We start from the raw sequence: 18,624 nt of genomic DNA on the forward strand, positions 1-18,624 counted from the left end.
CAAGGGGCAGCTGCTACCATGATTCAGAGAAGCAAATTGGGGTAAGGAATCTGCAGAATAAGCAGGCCCAGACTGGCAGTTCTGTTTTCAGCAAATAAGATATTCCTTTTCAGGAAAAGACTTCAGAGACAGAAGGAGATGTGTGCTTGGGAACAGAAAGTCAGTACTGGGGGTGGGGGTATTATGTCTGCACGTTCCTTGTGCAATTGCCCCTCTTCTCCAAGGGAGGGGGTCACAGTGGGCCGCCAAGGCAAAGGTACAGAAGCACTGAAGTGGTGAGGTAGCAGAGGGCTGTTTTAGCGAGTCCAGTTTCCAGGGGCTTGTGGTGCTGCCAGTGAGATCCTGCCCTAGGAGGGGTTGCAGCTGACCCTGTCCTGTCTGCTGAGGGCTCTGAAGTCAGCACTGTCTGGTGTTCACATGTGGCCAGATCTCAGAAGGGCACTTCCACAGAGCAAGGTCATCCCATCCTGCCCTAGCATGTCTTGCCAAGGACTTGGGTCCGGCCTCAGTACCAGCTTCATCCTTCAAACCAGGGTCCCCAGCTGTTGGGACCTCCCCAACAGCAGCCCGGAGGTCCCAGAGAACATTGGGACGAGTCCAGCTGCCCCCTGCCCACCGGCATCCTTGCAACCCAAGGGCAAGAAGGTGCAGTCGGCCCACCTCCACGCGCTTCTTCCGCTTCCCCGGAAAGGAGTGAAGGTGTCATTCTCTTCTACGGACTCTGACTCTGCAAGACAAGACAAGAAGGAGGAGGAGGGAATTCCTGAACCGGCCTCTGGCCTGGTGGGAGAAAATCCATCCCAGGCACAGAGTAGCAAGCAAGCCTCTGTCTGGCCGGTACCAGCTGAGGGTCAAAGGAAAGAGAGAAACACCCCTCCGCTAAGCAAATTCCCAAGCTAATGGCAGCATTGCATAAACAGTATTTCTGTCTCAGGGCTGCCATTTAAATCTACAGCCTGAATAGCTCACCTCTCCCAGTCATTGGAAGGCAAACTTTCCTTTGCTGTGCCCCAAGGCAGCACCAGGTGGCTGAGAGGTTGCTGCCTTCTCCCCACCTCCCCCTTTTCTGAGAGAAAGGAAGATGCCACCCCCCCAGTTATGCATAATCTGAGTTGGAGAGGTAGTTTATTTTATTTTATTAAATTTATATACCGCCCTTTCCCGAAGGACTCAGGGCGGTTTACAGGGCATTTAAAACAACCAATACAAAAGTTAAAAACAAATTAAAAAAGATTAAATCATCCCTAGAATTAAAAACCCCAGTTAAAAATTCTCAGCCTGGGCCGGAGAGCTCAAAGAGCCAGGTTTTCAGGTCCCGGCGAAATGAACGGAGGTTGGGGGCAGTCCTGAGCTCCATGGGCAGCTGGTTCCAGAGGGCAGGCGCACCCACAGAGAAGGCCCTTCCCCTGGGTGTTATCCGCCGACAGTCTTTTATCGGCGGCACCCTGAGAAGACCCTCCCTGTGGGAGCGCACTGGACGAAGGGAGCTTGATGCCGGCAGCAGGTGTTCCCTCAGATAACCCGGACCCAAGCCATTCAGGGCTTTATAGGTCAACACCAGCACCTTGAATCTCACCCGGAGGGCAACCGGAAGCCAATGCAGCTCACGGTGTTACATGGGAGTATTGGGAAACCCCCATCACAACTCGCGCGGCCGCATTCTGCACCAGCTGAAGCCTCTGAGTGGTCCTCAAGGGCAGCCCCATGTAGAGAGCGTTGCAGTAGTCTAGACGGGAGGTCACGAGCGCATGAGTGACTGTGCGTAGGGCATCTCGGTCCAGATAGGGTCGCAACTGGCGCACCAGGCGAACCTGGGCAAAAGCCCCCCTGGCCACGGCTCCTATATGATCTTCAAAATTGAGCCGTGAATCCAGGAGGACGCCCAGGTTGCGAGCCCTATTGACGGGGGTAACACCTCACCCCCCCCATCGTTAAAGGTGGAATAATCTGGTTAGCCCAAGATGCCGATATGCACAGCCATTCAGTCTTGGCGGGATTGAGACGAAGCCTGTTTCTCCCCATCCAGACCTGAACCGCCTCCAGGCAACGGGACATCACGGCGAGGGCATCGCTGGGTTGGTTCGGGGTGGAGAAAAAAAGTTGGGTATCATCAGCGCACTGATGATACCCCACCCCAAAACCATGAATGATCTCACCCAGCGGCTTCATGTAGATGTTGAACAGGAGAGGAGAGAGAACCGACCCCTGAGGGACTCCACAAGCGAGAGGCCTCGGGGTGGATCTCTGCCCTCCAGTCAACACCGACTGCGAGCGGCCCAGGAGATAGGAGGAGAACCACCGTAAAACGGTGCCTCCCACTCCCAACCCCCTGAGACGCCGCAGTAGGATACCATGGTCGATGGTATCAAAAGCCGCTGAGAGATCTAATAGGACTAGGACAGAGGAGCAACCCCTGTCCTGAGCCCGCCAGAGATCATTCACCAGCGCGACCAATGCCGTCTCCGTGCTGTACCCGGGCCTGAAACCCGATTGGTACGGGTCGAGATAATAGTTCCCACTCCCGATCATTTCTGCTTATTTTTCCCCTCCCTGATAGCTGCATAGGAGCGTAGGAGAAAGGAGGCTGCGTGCTTGCGTGTTCTCTGGGAGAAATAAGGAATGGCTCAGTACTTCTCCCAGAGAGCGGTTTGCAGGATGCCAGGTACGGCCAGGGCTAAACCAAATCCCCACCATGTCAGGTTGCGGGGCTCAATTACACCTGCCTCTGTCCCACATTTAATCAAGGATGTCAGGTGAGTGAGTTCAAGTGCCCCTCTTGCTCTAGCTTCTTTCCATGCCCATTTCTAACTTTTGCATGTCACCCAAATCCCCCTCTTCACAGCCCTCCAAACAAGCAAGCAAGGACCCTCTCACCTCCATTTGGCTGTAAATCCAACCAAGGAACTTGGTGACTTGGGTATAGACGCCTGGCTTGTTTTGCTGACCACAGCCAGTTCCCCAGCTGGTGACCCCAGCCAAGTACCATCGATTACTATCCTGACAAACCAGGGGGCCACCACTGTCGCCCTAGGCAAAGAGAGGCAGGCATTAGAGAGCTGGGGGTCGCAATCCCCACCTACCATTTCCGTGTTTGGTAATTTGTACCACTGATAGGCCCAGAACTGGGGTTTCATAGAAAAAGGGCCTGACCCTGAGTGGAGGGCACCTCCATATCCTGCAAGGGAAGTGCCTTTTGTTTTTTTACGAAGTGTGTTGGTGTGCCATCAACAATGTTCCCTGGTGGTCCACCTAACTTTTCTCAAAGTACCAAAGATCTGATTTTCTCCTGAAAAAAATGCCAAACTGTAGAGTCTGTCCAGGTGATGAGGCAGTAAGTTGGAGGGTCTAGTCACAGCACAACATGTAGCCACCATCACCTTTACAGGTGGCATCTTTGGATTAGCCCATTTCTTTTTTAACATGGATATTTCCATCAGCTTTTCTGTCTGCAATTTCCAGGTTTAGTAAAATATCATTTAAATGAAGTTGGTATAGTTGCCTAACCCAATATCACTAACTCTTCAGAACCTATTTTCTAAAACTCTCACTATTGTGCTCAGCGGGGATGATAGAAAATGGGGTTTTTTCATGGTTTCATTTTAAGATCAGTATCTTAAACTACCGTTTGAAAGTTCTAGTTTGAAAGATATTCTGTCACGTTTGTAGAATATTTTTAAAATCACAGCAATAAAATCATTTTAAAGCTAATTTTAAATGAGTAAGTTGTAGCACATTCAAAACTGTAAAAGTGATAGCAATGGTAATTTTGAATGTGGAAGCACTGTCCCACTGGGGGGGCGATCAGAGCCTTGGGAGTCAGAGCCACAGCAGCAGCTCTCCCTCTCAAAATCAACTTCAAGTGTGCCAGATATCAGGAAGGGTTGCCAGAAGGGACCCCCCTCGTCTTTGTTCTGCCTCAGTAATGGACGCCCCTGGTTGTGTGAGCTCCGGCTGAGGAGGCTACTCGTCCTTTGCGAATTAGGCTCAGCGCATCTGGCTGTTATTTCAGGGAGTGGTCCACAGTCAAGCCACCAGGTAAAAATGACCAGGCAGGGGAGATTGGAGACCTCAAGAGGGAGGGAGGCAGCTTTAACTGGGAACTCCGAATATAGAAGCGGGTCCTTCAGACACCCCCCTTTCCTACTCGGAAGAAAGTCTCCTGCTTCCTGACCTGTGTCCTGAGGCCGTCCCTTCCAGGTCTTGCCTGTTCCTTACCCAGGGACTGGATTCTGGATCTGCTTTCAAGGACCTCACATGGAACCACAGACTAGATGAGCACTTTTCCTCAAGGACATTTGCTAGTATCTTCCTAATAACCTTCCCTTATCTCTGTCTCAGTTTGTGTGGGAAAATTTACAAGTCACTAAAATCTGCCAGACTTGTAACTGGTTGCATCAGTCTAAGGTTGCATAGGAGAACTCTTCCACTTCCTCTCCAAGCAAGAAAGCCTCTTTTACCTGGCAAGAGTCTTTGCCCCCTTGCAAAAATCCAGCACACATCATCCGGGGGGTCAAGAATCCCTCGTAGACATTATGGCTGTTGCAGAGCCGATAGTCAATGATCTTCACTTCTGCTTCTCGCAGCTTGGGCGATGTATTCTCTGCAAAAGGCAAACAAATTATGTGATGAAAAGAGAGCCCTGGACATCCCTCAGCCTCCTGTGCTGGAATTGTCATGGAATCTCAGATGGAAAAAGTTCATTATAGCCAAGAAGTCCCCATCCCAATCCTAAAGCATATTGGCAGGTGACTGCTTAGCTTTTATTACAACATGTTCATTTGGGGGAACCTCACCTTTTCTGTGCCACAGTCTAGCAAATGAGGTCCACTCGCCCATCTTACCTTCATTTTCACTGATTTTGCCAAAGCCTGTGATGAAGCAGGCCCTCCCAGGAAGAAACCTTTGGCCTGACATGGGAAGGCAGGCTGGGCGAACCTGAGCTGGAAGAGAGGGACAAGCAAGTGAGCCCTTCCTTGAACAAAATTAAAATGGGCTTACTAGAATTTGAGCTGAGAAGGCATCCAAGAACTTCACCTGAGAGGCCCAAAGGCTGGGAGAGCTTCATCAGGGCAATGTCATAGTCATCATGGTCGTCACTGTAATTAGCATTAATGATGACCTCAGAGACCAGGATCCCCTCCTTCATCTGCTTGAGATCAGAGATACCAGCATAGACCCTCCATTCGTCCAGGATTTTCACGCTATTTCTAAAAAGTCCAAAGACAAAAGTTTACAGGAGTCTCTGCCTTTGGCTCAGAGCATAGATACCCAGAGGGAGATTTCTCTGAGATGAGGGCTGTGGGAACCAACCCTGATCCTATACAAAGGGTTGTTTTGGAAAATCAATCCAATTAATTATTCAAATTGAGACAGCAAATTGATCCGAAAGAAGACACTGATGAGAGACAGTTACGGGGGTGGGGTGAGGGTTGTCCTCATTTCTTTGCTGGGTCTCAAGAAATGACCGAATAATGGACAGGGCACCGGATGGGAAGTTGTGCCTCTCTGCAGTAGCCTGGCCCTTTGGCTTCCTCCTTCTGGCAGACATCCTGGTGGGGAGCTTCCCTTCCGTGGGCATCTTCAGAGCCTCCCACTGCCCTCCCAAGTTAATCCAGAGGTTGGCCTTACATGAAGAAGCAGTGGGCTGCGGTCAGCACCCACTGCGCATCAATGATAGTGCCACCACAGATGTGAGCAGAGCCATATTGGAGGCTCACTTGCCAAGGCCATTTACTGGCTGATGCTTCAGTTCCTCCCACAATGCGGCCGGATATCCGTTGCCCACAGTCTGTAGGGAGAAAGATCCAAGAACCTCAGTTGGGGGAGCACAGACAAGCCCTCCACACACACATGCACCACACCCACCCACCTAGAGATGTATGTAAGGTCCTTTTATGTTAGCCAAGTCTTTGTTCTACCTTTCCCATCCAACCCCCAGCACCATGCAGAACTCGCGTGATGTGCATGTCCTCAGTTTTCAAGAGTGGTTCTCTCTCCCACTCTGACAGTTTCTACTCCATGATGTTTATAACTTTCATTGTTTTTCAAAGTGTGAAGACAGTACAGTATTCTCTGTACTGCCCTGAAAGGCAGGGGCACTCAGTGTCATGGCTTTGCCTGCTGCTTTAATCTCTTTAGATAGAAGCTTATGAAGGAAGGTGAAAGAGTGTGGCTGAGCCTAGCCTGAGCAGGAGGTCAGCCCTAGGGTGCTACCTCCTCCCTCCTGAACTATGGCACAGAAATACAAAAGCCTCTTGGTGTCAGAGCCAGGACCCACCCACTTCCACCTTCCTCTGTCTCCTTACTTGTGCATCGGAGAGAAACATGCTTTCCAGAACGGCACTTGGAGCTATAGAGGAGATCAACAAATCAGAGGTTAAGTGAGAAACAGACCCTGCAGCCAACAGGGACTTTCACCAGCCAAAGGGGAAGCACACAGAATCCCCAAGTCGGTTTGCCTGTCTGGGAGAAAGACACATTCTCTGGAGGGCCCAGAGAGAGGGAAGCTGCAGAGAGCAATGAGGGACAGGTGAGTCCCGTCACATTGAGACAATGAGGGACAGGTGAGTCCCTTCCCACAGATGACGCTGAGAACAAATGGTTCAAGCCCTCCATGAAGGAAATCTGCAGGCATAGTGCTGTGGTCCCCGCTTGCACCAAGTGATATCTGCCAGCCTATAGATGGTCAAGCCAGGGCAGAAGATGGGAGATAAGTGGAGATATTTGGAGGAGAGGGGTGCTACAACACCAAGTGCCAAATGACAGCAGAATTTGGATTTGGGCAGCAGGGCATCTCTGGTGGTGATTCCAAACGGGAGGATCAAGTACCTTCCACCAAAGCATGATCTAAGAGCTTAACTAAGCATTAATTGTTACACTTAGTCTTGAGGGTCACAGTCAAGACTAGTGTGAATGTTCTAATTCTTCATTGCTCTATTGATGTATTGGGATCTTGTTCCTTAAAGGAAATTGATGCTTTCAGTAACAATAGGTCATAGTAGATGGCTCTGGTCCCAGACAACACATAGCAAACTATCTTGAGAAATGTACAACTCCATTTCCAAAGCAATTTTTGGCCAAATAATGAACAGGCTAAAGATGAGCTAGGTTTTTTTCATTTTTCAGTTGAAAGACTAGAATTTGGTGTGTCTTTGTGCATGTGCATTGATGCACTACCAATGAATCGCAAACCTTACCAGGTCTGTGATCCTCTATGACCTCTGAGGGTCACTGAGTCAAGGACGATCCTAGCAGATCAAGCTGTCCTTGGCCAGGAAGTCCCCGGAGTCCATCTGCCCAAAATGGCCTGGATCTGCCAGCACTCGGCAGGGCTCACAATGGAGACTTCCTTCCAACCCACCACCTCATCCTGAGCAGTCCTTTACCTGTTCAGACTCTGCTGAATGGTTTTTCGCATCTCGCCAGCCACAAGACTTTTCCCAGAAAATGACAGAGGGACATATTCTGTGTTGGAAGTGCTGGGGAGGCAGAAGAGAGCTGAAGTTAAAGGAGGCCTGGGGGGGAGCAGTTTTGCTGCCTCTGTGGAGTAGCTCCCCAGCACCTGGCAGGCCAGGCCACCATGCACACAGCTAGGTCGGGAGTGGCTAAAAAGTCAGCATTATATGTACTACAGCATGCAACCCCTCCAGACCCTCAGTTTATGAGTAGCCTCATCTCTTTTCATCACAAGTACCCCACCCCGCCCCCATTCATCTGAAGGAGTACAGTCCACAAACTGCTCTTTCTACTGCTTACAACGTTGCCACCAGGGCACTCTGCACATGAACAGGACCAGCAAAGCAAGCAAGAGGCTGAGAGAAAACAGGAGCTTCTCTCCTTCCTTCAGTGGACTCCCTTCCCACCTTATGAGGAGGCCCAGAATTACTTGAGGAATCCCAGCTGCTGACAGGTCTTCCGGGAGAAGGCCTCCGTCCAGGCTTGACTGCAGACAGGCAGCCACTGCCTCTCTGCTCCTGAGTAGACATGGAGCAAGGACTGGTTCCACCCAAAACGCACTGCAGAACAGGTGAGAACAGGAAGGAGCTCAAATGGGCATTCCTGGGAGGGAAGTAGCTTCCCAGCCCCTCCGTCCAAGCTCCATCTTCTGGCTCCCCAAAACCTCCTGGCCTTACCACAGTCCAGTTCATCGCTGCTCTGAGAACAGTCAGGAACCCCATCGCACCGCACAGCGTGCTCACTGCAGCTCTCCGCTGGCTGCTTGTACACAATGCCGGTGCTGGACCGCCAGAACAAAACTGGGAGTAGGACATAAGCAAGAGCAATGAACAAACTGAGGCTTAGGGGAGTGGGGGAATTATTTCTTACATTGAGAAAAGGAATCCAGAGTCCAGACCAACAAGCAGGGAACCAATGCAGATGGCCCCCAAAAGATGCAAACTTTCTGCCGTCCCCCGCATAGAAAGTGGGAGAAATAAACAAACAAGGGACTTGTTGGAATTCTTGTGCATTGCCTCAGCTTTCTTTCTCACAAAGGCTAGAGCTTTTGAGCTTCTCTCTCTTTGGATAAACTGTCCTATCTAGATTGCCAGGGGGAATGTCTGGCACACGGCACTTGCAACTGCACCTCTTCAGCATTGGCATTGTCAGCTGAACAAGTTCCCAGTTCCTATTGTTATTAGGCAGTGGGTGGCAGGTATGGTCCCTTCAGAGGCTCTTGCAGAGAAGCAGCATTTGCGCCAGAGACCATACCTCAGCATTGTGATGCACAAGCATCACCATAGACAAGTCTCTAGGGGGAAAGTTTTAAAGAAGATCTATGTTAGTCCAGGATAGCCAAAAATCAGGTGGGGTCTGGTAGCATCATTTCTGACCACCAAACTCTATCCATATATCTGGTGAAGTCAGCTGCAGCTCGTGAAAGCTTGCCTTTTAATAAAATATAATAATGCAAAGGATGCTAGCAGAACCTCCCTGATTCCAGGGAAAGTGCTCTGTGGCACAGAAATGCAACAATTTGTTCATTTCTCATCTATTCAAAGATGTCCATGCTATTAAAAACCAGCTTGTGCAGCAGCCTCAGCAACTGAGAAGGAAGGACATGGAAGTCCTTTCCTTGTGGCAGCAAACTTGCTAAGAGGATAGCTGCTTCTCTTTCTCATTCCATTCCCCTTTCTCACACACACCCCTTCTGTGTCTCCAAGAGGCACAATAAGAGGGACAAGTTCGGGCTGCTTGTGCAAGTGGCACAAGGGGATGAGAAAGAGAAATCAGTTGTGCTGCTGCCCCAATGCTTGTGGGGCATCATCGAAATCTGAGTAGCATTTGCTAGGGATCAGATGCCGGTTTCCAAAATGACCTAAGTCCAATCCTAGGCATTCATGAAACATCTCGCCCCCCAAGGGGCAGAAAGGGCCAGACATCTGGCATAGAGGGGGATCATGTTTCCAAAGTACATAATAAATCATTTCAATTTATTTTGCATTGGCCAGTTCCGGACACTATACTTTTGAGCAGCTTTGGAGAAGGGCAGCAAAATGCTCTGGACATAGTATACTTGGATTTCAGTAAGGCATTTGACAAAGTAGACCACAACCTACTTCTTGTTAAACTAGAAAAATGTGGGATAGACAGCATGAACACCAGAAGAATTTGTAACTGGCTGACAAATATTATTCAATGTGTAGTTCTTAATGGTAATACATTACTTGGAGGGAAGTAAACAGCAGGGTACTCCCAGGGTTCTGTTTTAGGCCCAGTACACCTCAATATCTTCATAAATTACTTAGGTGAGGGAATAGAAGGGGGACTATCAAATTTGCAGATGACATAAGCTGGCAGAAATAGCCAACACCCCAGATGATAGACTTGAACACTAGGCCCTATTGAACAAAATGAAATTTAATGTAAAGAAAAGTAAGGTTTTACACTTAGCCAGGCAAAATTAAATGTATGAATACAAATTAGGTGAAACCTGGCTACACCATTTCAACAAGTGGCTGTCCAGTCTTTTCTTAAAAGCCTCCAATGATGGAACACCCACAACTTTTGGAGGCAAGCTGTTCCACTGGTTAATTGTCCTCACTGTTAGGAAGTTGCTTTTTTTTAAATTCTGGGTTGCTTCTACCCTTGATTAGTTTCCATCCATTGCATGAATGGAAGAAGAGGAGGAGAGGGAGACGGAGTCCTGGCATGCAGCTGGTTTCCTTCTATTTCCTTCTCTTCCACTGTATGGATTCCAAAGTCAACAATAGAGGAAGGAAAGAAAACATTTCTGGCATGTCCTGTGAGCAATATGGGCCCAGAAAACTTTCATGAAGTAGGAATGACTATGAAACCAGGTCACAATCTGGCTTTCTCCTTGAGGCTCTGCAGAGTCATCACTTGGCAATGTGGGACACCCATTTACACCAACTCACATGCATTTCTCTGTATCAGAGTAGACTATTTCCTTTTTCAGAAATTACTGCTCATGCCCCTTCTGGAGGACAATCTGTGAATCTCTGAGAAGGAGAAAAACCTGGACCTCTCCCTGCTCAGAAAGTCACTGGCCAGTGTTTGACTCACAAAAAGAGGGTAGCCCTCCTCCACCACAGCATAAGGGTGAGATTTAGGGGTAGAGGATGTGCAGTGATATTGCCTACAATGGAGGCAGAGCAGTTTTTGGAAAAACATGGGAGGAGGGAGATGATGACATCTTTGTATGAGGCAGCACCATTCTTGCAAAAAGACAAAGTAATCCTGGGGGTGAGATTGACCCTCCCAGGGACTCAGCCATGTTTCCTGTCCTGCAACAGAAGGCAAGAGAAAAGTGAGGGGGGGGGGGTTCTGCAGTTGTCTCTCATCCCATCAGAGCAGAGAGTGGTTGGTCTGAGGCAGAGCCAGTAGGCATGGCCACACATCCGAGGTTGCAAATACTACTCCTTCTGTCATGGAACCTGATCTCACCAGAAATGGAAACTGTGCTGATAATTCCTTTGGCTCTTTGGACTGAGCCTCCCCTCAGATATCAGTAGAGAGCTTCTGCCTAGGTGGAAAGAACCAGGAAGTCATTCCTGCACTACTATAATTTGCAAACCAGAAAAACACAGGGGCAGAACAAGAGGTAACTGGTGGAAGATCATTACAGTTCTAACCTAGAACTAAGGAGAAAATTCCTGACAGTGAGAACAATTAATTCCTGGAACGGCTTCTCTCCTGGGGCTGCAGGTGCTCCATCACTGGAGGTATTAAAGAAGAAATTGGACAGCCATTTGTCTGGAATGGTATAGGGTCTCCTGCCATGGGCAGGCGGTTGGACTAGTCACTAGAAGACCTCCAAGGTCCCTTCCAGTGGTATTATTCTAAGAGAAAAGGGAAAGACTCACAGAGCAGGATGAGGGCAACCAGCAGCACAATGAGGATGAGAAGACAGGTGATGAGGGCCACCCTCTTCGGGCCCATTCCCAAAAATACCTTGGCAGCGGGGCTGGAAGAAGCTGTGGATGGGGAAAGGAAGAGAGCTGTGGGACAAGCTGAAGTCTCTACATAGGAGAAGTCAAAGACTGAGGAGGGGGAGGCTGAGCAGCAAGAGGTTTCTCTTCTGAGAATCTCCAGCAGGCTGGAGCTGAGGGAGCTGGGAAGCAGGCAAGAGTTGGGTTAAACTGCAGGCTGAATTCAGTCTTCCTCCATCCTTCCCCTCCATAACCAAAGGGCTGGACTGCTGAAGCTGCCGTCTTGCACAACAGAGCAGAGTGACAAGAGGCTTTGGAGCGACAAGGAAGAGCTGGCTGGTTGCTTCCCAGATGGCTGCTTCTGTTTCTTTCAGCCTACCTCCCCCCCCCCACCTGAGGCTACCTTTCCCAGTCCTCTACTTAGGGCTCCTCTCTATTGCAAGAGGTTGCACTAGACCTCCCCAGTGTAACTGCTCCATCATTATATGTATTCGCCCCCACTCATTAGGAGGTTCCAGCAGGGTCTTACCGCTTGGACTTGCAACAGCTATGCAGGGTGGGGAGCTTGGTCTGGTTTCTGTAGCATAAGGTTTGAGGGTGGCAGCTTGAATGGTCTCACCTGATGGGGCTTCTTGAGAGACAGCAGGTGGGAAGGCGTAGAGAACAGGGCTCAGCACCTCCTGAGAAGGCAGTGGACCTTCCTGTGGGCAAAGAAGACCTAAGGATCAAGGATCAAACAGGAGTGGTGGTCCTAAGCCCTCTCTTTTTCCTCCAGCAAGCTTGCTGTTCACAGCCAAGGACTCTTTCTACCAGAGGCACCACAGGCCAAGAGAATACCCAGGGACTCCTCCTGAGTTGCTTCTGAGCAGGCCTCTTTGCCAAGGAACTGGGTCTGCTCCTCTTGCAGCTTCCTACCTGAACTAGGACACTGGTGCTATTCTCCATTTTCAAGGCAAGGCAAGGGAAAGGGAAAGGGCAAGGCAGGGGCAAGGGCAAGGGCAAGGGCAAGGCAGGGGCAAGGGCTAGGGCAAGGGCAAGGGCAAGGGATAGGGCAAGGGCAAGGGCAAGGGCAAGGCCTGCGTTGCTCTTTGTTCTGGCTGTTTCTGCTCTGAAAGGGCCCTGACCCTTTCAGGAGGAGCAACCTGAAGTGTGTGTGTTGTGCTTGTTGGAGCTGCACCAGCAGGGGAGTCTTCCTGCATGAATCTCCTGACCAGCCAGTCCAGGCCCCTGGTTGGATGTCCGCCTGGACCCCAGCCACCCAAAAGGACTCAGGATTGGGCAGTCTGGCTCCCCCTCCGAGTCATCCTGCCCTGGTTGCTTGCAAAGTAACAACTTCCTCCTGGGCCACCTGGAATACTGCTGGACCGTGATGTCACCCATGAGGATCAGATTCCCAGTTTGTGATTCGCTTGCAACTTTATCATTAGTAGTAAATTCATTTGCTGCCCAGCTTGTGGTTTCAGGAAATTCTGAGCAGCTTATAGTATGATAAAATATACAAATATCAAACATATTACTTATTAAAATTACAGTTAAAATATTAAACATATTAAAATTACAAAAAATGAAAACAAACTAAAAACCATGGATTTGGAGTAAAGAGGTGGGGCGCTTTCTCTGTTAGCCTACCAACCGCCTCCAGCCAACAGCTTCTCCTTCAGGACTCAATGTCGACTGGCATAGCCAAGTTATAAGGCCTCTCCTGAAGGCTAAAAGAAAGGACCTTACTTCTTCTGGCAAGAAGTTCCAAATGGCAGGAGCCATTCCAGAAAAGGCTCTTCTCCTGGATCCCAGCAGCCAAAATTCCTTAGCTGATGGGATCCGTAGTAGGCCTCTCCTGCCAGCATAATGAGGTCAGCCAATCCCTTTGGAGAAAGACGGTTCCACAGATATCCTAGACCCATCCCCTAAATGGCCTTAAAGGAATAACCAACACCCTGCATTGCACCCAGAAGCAGATCGGCAGCCAGTGCAATTCACATTATGTGTGCTATCCTTTGGGCCTCTATGCTGCTGCATTCTAGACCAATTGTAGCTTCCGAATACTCTTCAAGAGTAGGCTCATGGAGAGAGCATTGCAATAATCCAAATAGGAGATGACCAGGGCATGAGTGGCTGGGCCGCAGGGCCTCACGATCCAGAAAAGGATGCAATTGCCACACCATGCAAAGTTGTGTGAAGGCTCTCTTGGCTGTGACTGCCACATGCTCTCTGAGCAGAGCCACGAGTCTAGGAGAAACCTCAGGAGGCACACCAGGTTTGCACCCCATTCAGAACCAAAGATGATAAGTCTCTGGATCCCAAGGCGCTGCATGCACACGGCTGCTTCCTCTTACCAGGGTTGCCTTGAAGCCTTTTCTCCCCCATCCAGGCCCCCACGGCTTCCAGGGACTGCAAAAGGGCAGCCAGGTTATCACTTGGGTCACCAGGGATGAAATGTCTCATCCCATTCTTGTTGGATGAGCTCACCCAGTGGTTCCATGCAGATCAGGGGCATTTAATGCAGCCCTGAACAGCTAGTAATGGTGTTATGTACTGGGCTCTTGAGGAATACCACGTAGGTTGCTGGAGCAGCTAATGGCTGCTACAAGTCTCCTGTGCTGCAATTGGCTATCTCCAGGTGGCAATGGTTGATTCAAACCTATTGGCTGCCGCCTAGGGGCTAGACTATATATTGCGGCTAGTTGCAGCCATTTCCTCAGTACAGTTTCTGCAAGAAATAAACTATGAGTTACCTGTACTCAGTTACGCGTCTTTATTCCTGCGCCAAAGAACCCACTATTTAACAAATGGGGCCCAACATGTTTGTAAGCTTTTAATACTATTATGTGACTTATATGCATCATGTACATTAAGTATATTATATATTTTATGTGCTGTTTCTTCAACACAACCCAGGAAAGCCAAAAGGTTGGACACATCAGATGTACATGTTAAAGTTGGGCAGAGAGAGTACTGAGCCCAGCGGTACCCCACAAAGGAGGGGCTCTGGCCCTCTTTTAATGCTGATTGAAACTGGCCACCGAAAAAAGCACTGAGCCACTGCAACACTACCCTATCCAGTCCCAAATCCCAGAGCCGATCCAAAAGGATACCATGGTCGATGGTACTGAAAGGTGCCGAGAGGTCAAGGAGAGTGAGGATAGACACCCTACCACCATCTCACTCTCACCAAAGATCAACAAGTGTGACCAATTCTGTTTCTGTCGCATAATCGGGCCTGAAACCTGACTGAAAGGGGCCTAGATAACTTATCCCTCTCTCTCCCACTTCCCTTCTGCTATGGTTCTTTTGGGGCTGGGAGATTGACCGGGGCTCAAGGAGGACACTGGACTATTCTGGAGATGCTGCCCTTTACCAGTTGGGAGCCCACAACTCTTGAAACCCCCCCCCCCACACACACACACACCAGGACCAAAAAGGACTCTGGAGCCCTCCAGTTAGATACGCCAGCTTGTTGGCAGATGCGCCTTCAGGCCAGACAGTGCAGACCTTGGCCCATGCCTTTCGGTCTGAAGCTCAGGGGGAGGGGTGTTGAGAAACCTTGGCCCAGAGCCCTCTGGCAAATGCGCCCACCTCTGTCAAACATCTCCCTTCCAAGGCTTGCCAGACACACCACTTGCCAGAGATGCGGTCTGACCACAAAAGCCTCCCTGAAGCCATGGCCAAAGACCGGCCGCTCAGCTAAACACCCGTGCGCTCTGCTTCCTGGCCCCACACTGCTCTTTCCCAAAGGGCAGAACCCACTGGTTCTAGAGCGGGGGCTGGCATTCAGTCCCATCCAGCCCCCTTCAGTCTCTCCACAATGGATTTATTTGTTATGCATCCGGAAATTATTTCCCAGGTTATTTTTAATCATAAATTAAGTCAACTCATATAATTCACAAGGATTAAATCAGATTGTTATGCCAACCAAAAAGCAACTGAAGCATAATGCACATTAAGTTCCTCACGCAATGGAACAAGTTCCTTGGGCCAAGGAGCCAAAGCCTATTCCCATCAGTTCAATTTGCGTCCTGGACTGGCAGCACCAATTCTCGGAAAGTGTGCCAGAACAGAGATGGGAAAGACCAGCACCGTCCGTCTGTCTGGAGAAGATGGGAGGCAAAGAGCCAGAGGAAAGGAACCCCATCACCATGACCCAGCCCTGCCCCATCTCTGCTGGTTGGGATTGGAAGGGGGCAGAGAATGCTGCTGTTCCTTGGCTGCTGCAGATAAAAGCTTTTGCCCTCCAAAAGGGCTGGGCTTCTTGAAAGGGTGAGAGGTTGGCACCAAGCCTTGCCTACCAATCCATCAATCAGAATAGAGTTGGAAGTAACCTTGGAGATCATCTTGTCCAATCCCTGCTCAACCATTTCAGACAAGTGAGTGTCCAGTCTCTTCTTAAAATCCTCCAGTGATGAAGCACCCACAACTTCTAAAGGCAACCTGTTCCACTGGTTAATTGTCCTCACTGTTAGGAAGTTTCTCCTTAATTGCAAGTTGCTTCTCTCTTTGATTAGTTTCCATCCATTGTTTCTTGTCCTGCCCTTTGGTGCTTTGGAAAATAAGTTGACCCCCTCCTCTTCTTTGTGGCAACCTCTCAAATACTGGAATACTGCTATCATGTCCCCCCCTAGTTCTTCTTGTCTCTAGACTAGCCAAACCCAATTCCTGCAACTGTTCATTGTATGTTTTAGTCTCCAGGCCTTTAATCATCGTAGTTGCTCTTCTCTGCCCTTTTTCCAAAGTTTCAACCTCTTTTTTGTGATGTGGTGATCAAAACTGGATGCAGTATTCCAAGTGTGTCCTTATTAAGGCTTTATAAAGCGGTACTAATACTTCATGTGATTTTGATTCTATGCCTCTGTTTATACAACCAAGGATTGTATTTGCTTTTTTGGCTACTGCTGTACACATCTGGCTCATGTTTAAGTGATCCTCCACTAGGACTTCAAGATCCCTCTCACAGTTACTGTTTTTGAGCCAGGTTTTGCCTAATCTGTACCTATATCTTTGGTTTTTCCTGCCTAAGTGTAAAACCTTGCTTTTCTCCATATTACATTTCATTTTGTTGGTTAGGGTCCATTGTTCAGGTCTGTCAAGATCTTTTTGGATCCTAAGCTTGTCTTCTGGGGTGTTGGCTATTCCTACCACCTTATTCCTGCCATCTTAGATACAGGAAAATGAGAGGGGGCTGCAATGGGGGTGGGGGTAGGGTGGCAAATGCTCTTAAGATGATTATCTCAAGGGAAGAATCCCAGAATAGAAAGACTGCCCACAATCTGTTCTAGCCCTCACCCCCACCCCAAATTCTGGTGAGAGCACTGGACAGGGAAAAGGGCCGGGGGGGGGTGGTTTACAGCATTTGCCCAAGGAGAGCTGTTTTGGTGTTGCCCAGGGTTTATAGAGGAGGCGCCCCCTCCCCCAAACAGCCTCAGAGAATAGAAAGCCATCCAGTCCTAGGACTGTTGGAGACTCCAGGCCACTCCTCCTTCCTCTCTGGTGCTCATTTCTACCAATTCCAAGAAGATGTATTGTCCACTGACCACATCCCATCACTCCAGTGATCAGCAAGTCCTTCCCTCCCTCCCTCCCACCCTGAGCTGACTTACCAGATGGGGGGGCTGTTCCATGGCCTCTTCCCACCACCAGAGACCCGGTAGGTCACTGCAACCTTTCAAGGTCCATGGCCCTCTGCCTTCCTTCAAGCATACATATGAGCTTCAGAGGTTTGCCAGCAGCCAACCCTCAATGTAGCTCTGGGACAACTGCGCTGAGTGGGAAGCTTACCTGTCTTACCTGCCTGGCTCCTTCTCTGCTAGCTGTGTGTGGCAACCTCCAGAGCCAGGCAGGGAAGAAACCGGCCTGACCTGAAAGATTACTCTGCGCAGCCCAGCCTTCCCATCAGGTTTCTGAGAGCAGCTGGCTTCAGGTTTCCCAGTGGAAACCCTCCCTTGACAAGAGAAATTGGTTTTTCTTCCTGGCTGGTCAATGGACCCTCACATGGGACTTTTGCTGAACACCCCTCCATTCTGAAGCTGCCTGGCCATGGCCCTGAGCTGGTCTCCCCAGGCAAGAAGGCAGTATCAGGGCAGCCCCACCCAAGGGAGGTCCTGACTCAGAAGAACAGGAAGGATGAGAAAGAAAAAACATCCCATTCTACCTCCCACCAAATTGCATGCCACCAGAAGAGGCAGGCGGGAGAGCATTTCTGCAATCCTGGAGTGGTGGAAGAGGCGTTGGAGGCCATCTCCAAAGGCATTCAATCGCCACCTACCCTTTTTCACACATTTCTAGCAAAAGAGAAACTTCCTGAAGATCCCTCTTCCAGGTTGCTCTTGAGATTCTTCTTGCCAATTAAACTCATCATTTCTTGCCTTGGTTTTTTCTGCCCAATCTTCCACATAGCAATCTTTCAGATCCTTGGAGGCAACTACAATGTATCCCATAATCTTTTCTTCTACAGGCTAAAGATTCCCAATTTCTACAGCTCTTCTGCAAAATCAAAGGCCTGTGGTTGGAGAAACCATGGTTGTTAGCAGTTCTTGGGAAGAAGTTCTGGTTGGGTCAAATTGTGAACATTCACTAAGAGGGACACAGTTCTCAAGGAGACACATGCAATCCTAGGCTGCATCAACATAAGTTTATCATCAAAAGCAAAAGCAAATATTCCTCCTTTCTGCTCCATCTTAGTCAGACTTCATCTGGAATATAACAGCCAATTCTGGATGCCACATTTTAGGAACGACAACTGGAATATGTCAAGAGGACAGCAACTGAGGTGGTTAGAGACCTAGAAGGAAAAAATAATGCACCACGTGGGTTGCTGGAGCAGCTAACGGCTCTCCAGCAACCCAGACTAGCTGTCTCCGGTCCTGCAATTGGCTAGCCCCAGGCGGCAAGAGTGGGTTCAAACCTATTGGCTGCCACCTAGGGGCCAGACTATATATTGTGGCTGGTTGCAGCCCAAGTTTCAGTACACTTCTAGCAAGAATAAAGTATGTGTTAACCTGTACTCAGCCTCGTGTCTTCCTTCCTGCACCAAAGAGCCCACTACTTGCACAACATGAAAAAATGAAGCAAATTTAAATAGGCACATTGCAAACAAGTAAAAGCTGCTGCAAACAGTTCAGTCTCCAAGGACAAAACATCCCACCACAATGAAAGAAACCAGGCCAAATGGAAGGGTCTTGGTTTGCCTGGAAGCCAAATGACCTTAAGAGCAGCTTCAGGGGACCCTTTTGCAGCTGGA

General features: G+C 49.3%; 1 protein-coding gene across 1 annotated transcript; it reads right to left on the reverse strand.

Moving 5' to 3' along the window:
• Positions 1 to 246: 246 nt before the first annotated feature.
• On the reverse strand, positions 247 to 17,005 carry LOC308671423 (transmembrane protease serine 13-like; the record flags this gene model as incomplete). Its single annotated transcript, XM_081333598.1, has 13 exons — positions 247 to 727; positions 2,875 to 3,027; positions 4,458 to 4,600; positions 4,842 to 4,940; positions 5,035 to 5,207; positions 5,629 to 5,788; positions 6,306 to 6,349; positions 7,386 to 7,478; positions 7,886 to 8,015; positions 8,133 to 8,255; positions 11,325 to 11,435; positions 11,920 to 12,091; positions 16,985 to 17,005. The coding sequence occupies 13 exons, from the start codon at positions 17,003 to 17,005 to the stop codon at positions 713 to 715; spliced, it is 1,437 nt and encodes a 478-aa protein (XP_081189724.1). The 3' UTR covers positions 247 to 712.
• Between the last annotated feature and the right edge of the window lie 1,619 nt (positions 17,006 to 18,624).

This window comes from Vipera berus (genome assembly GCF_964194415.1).
Source record: "Vipera berus genome assembly, chromosome: 8".
Lineage (NCBI taxonomy): Eukaryota > Metazoa > Chordata > Lepidosauria > Squamata > Viperidae > Vipera > Vipera berus.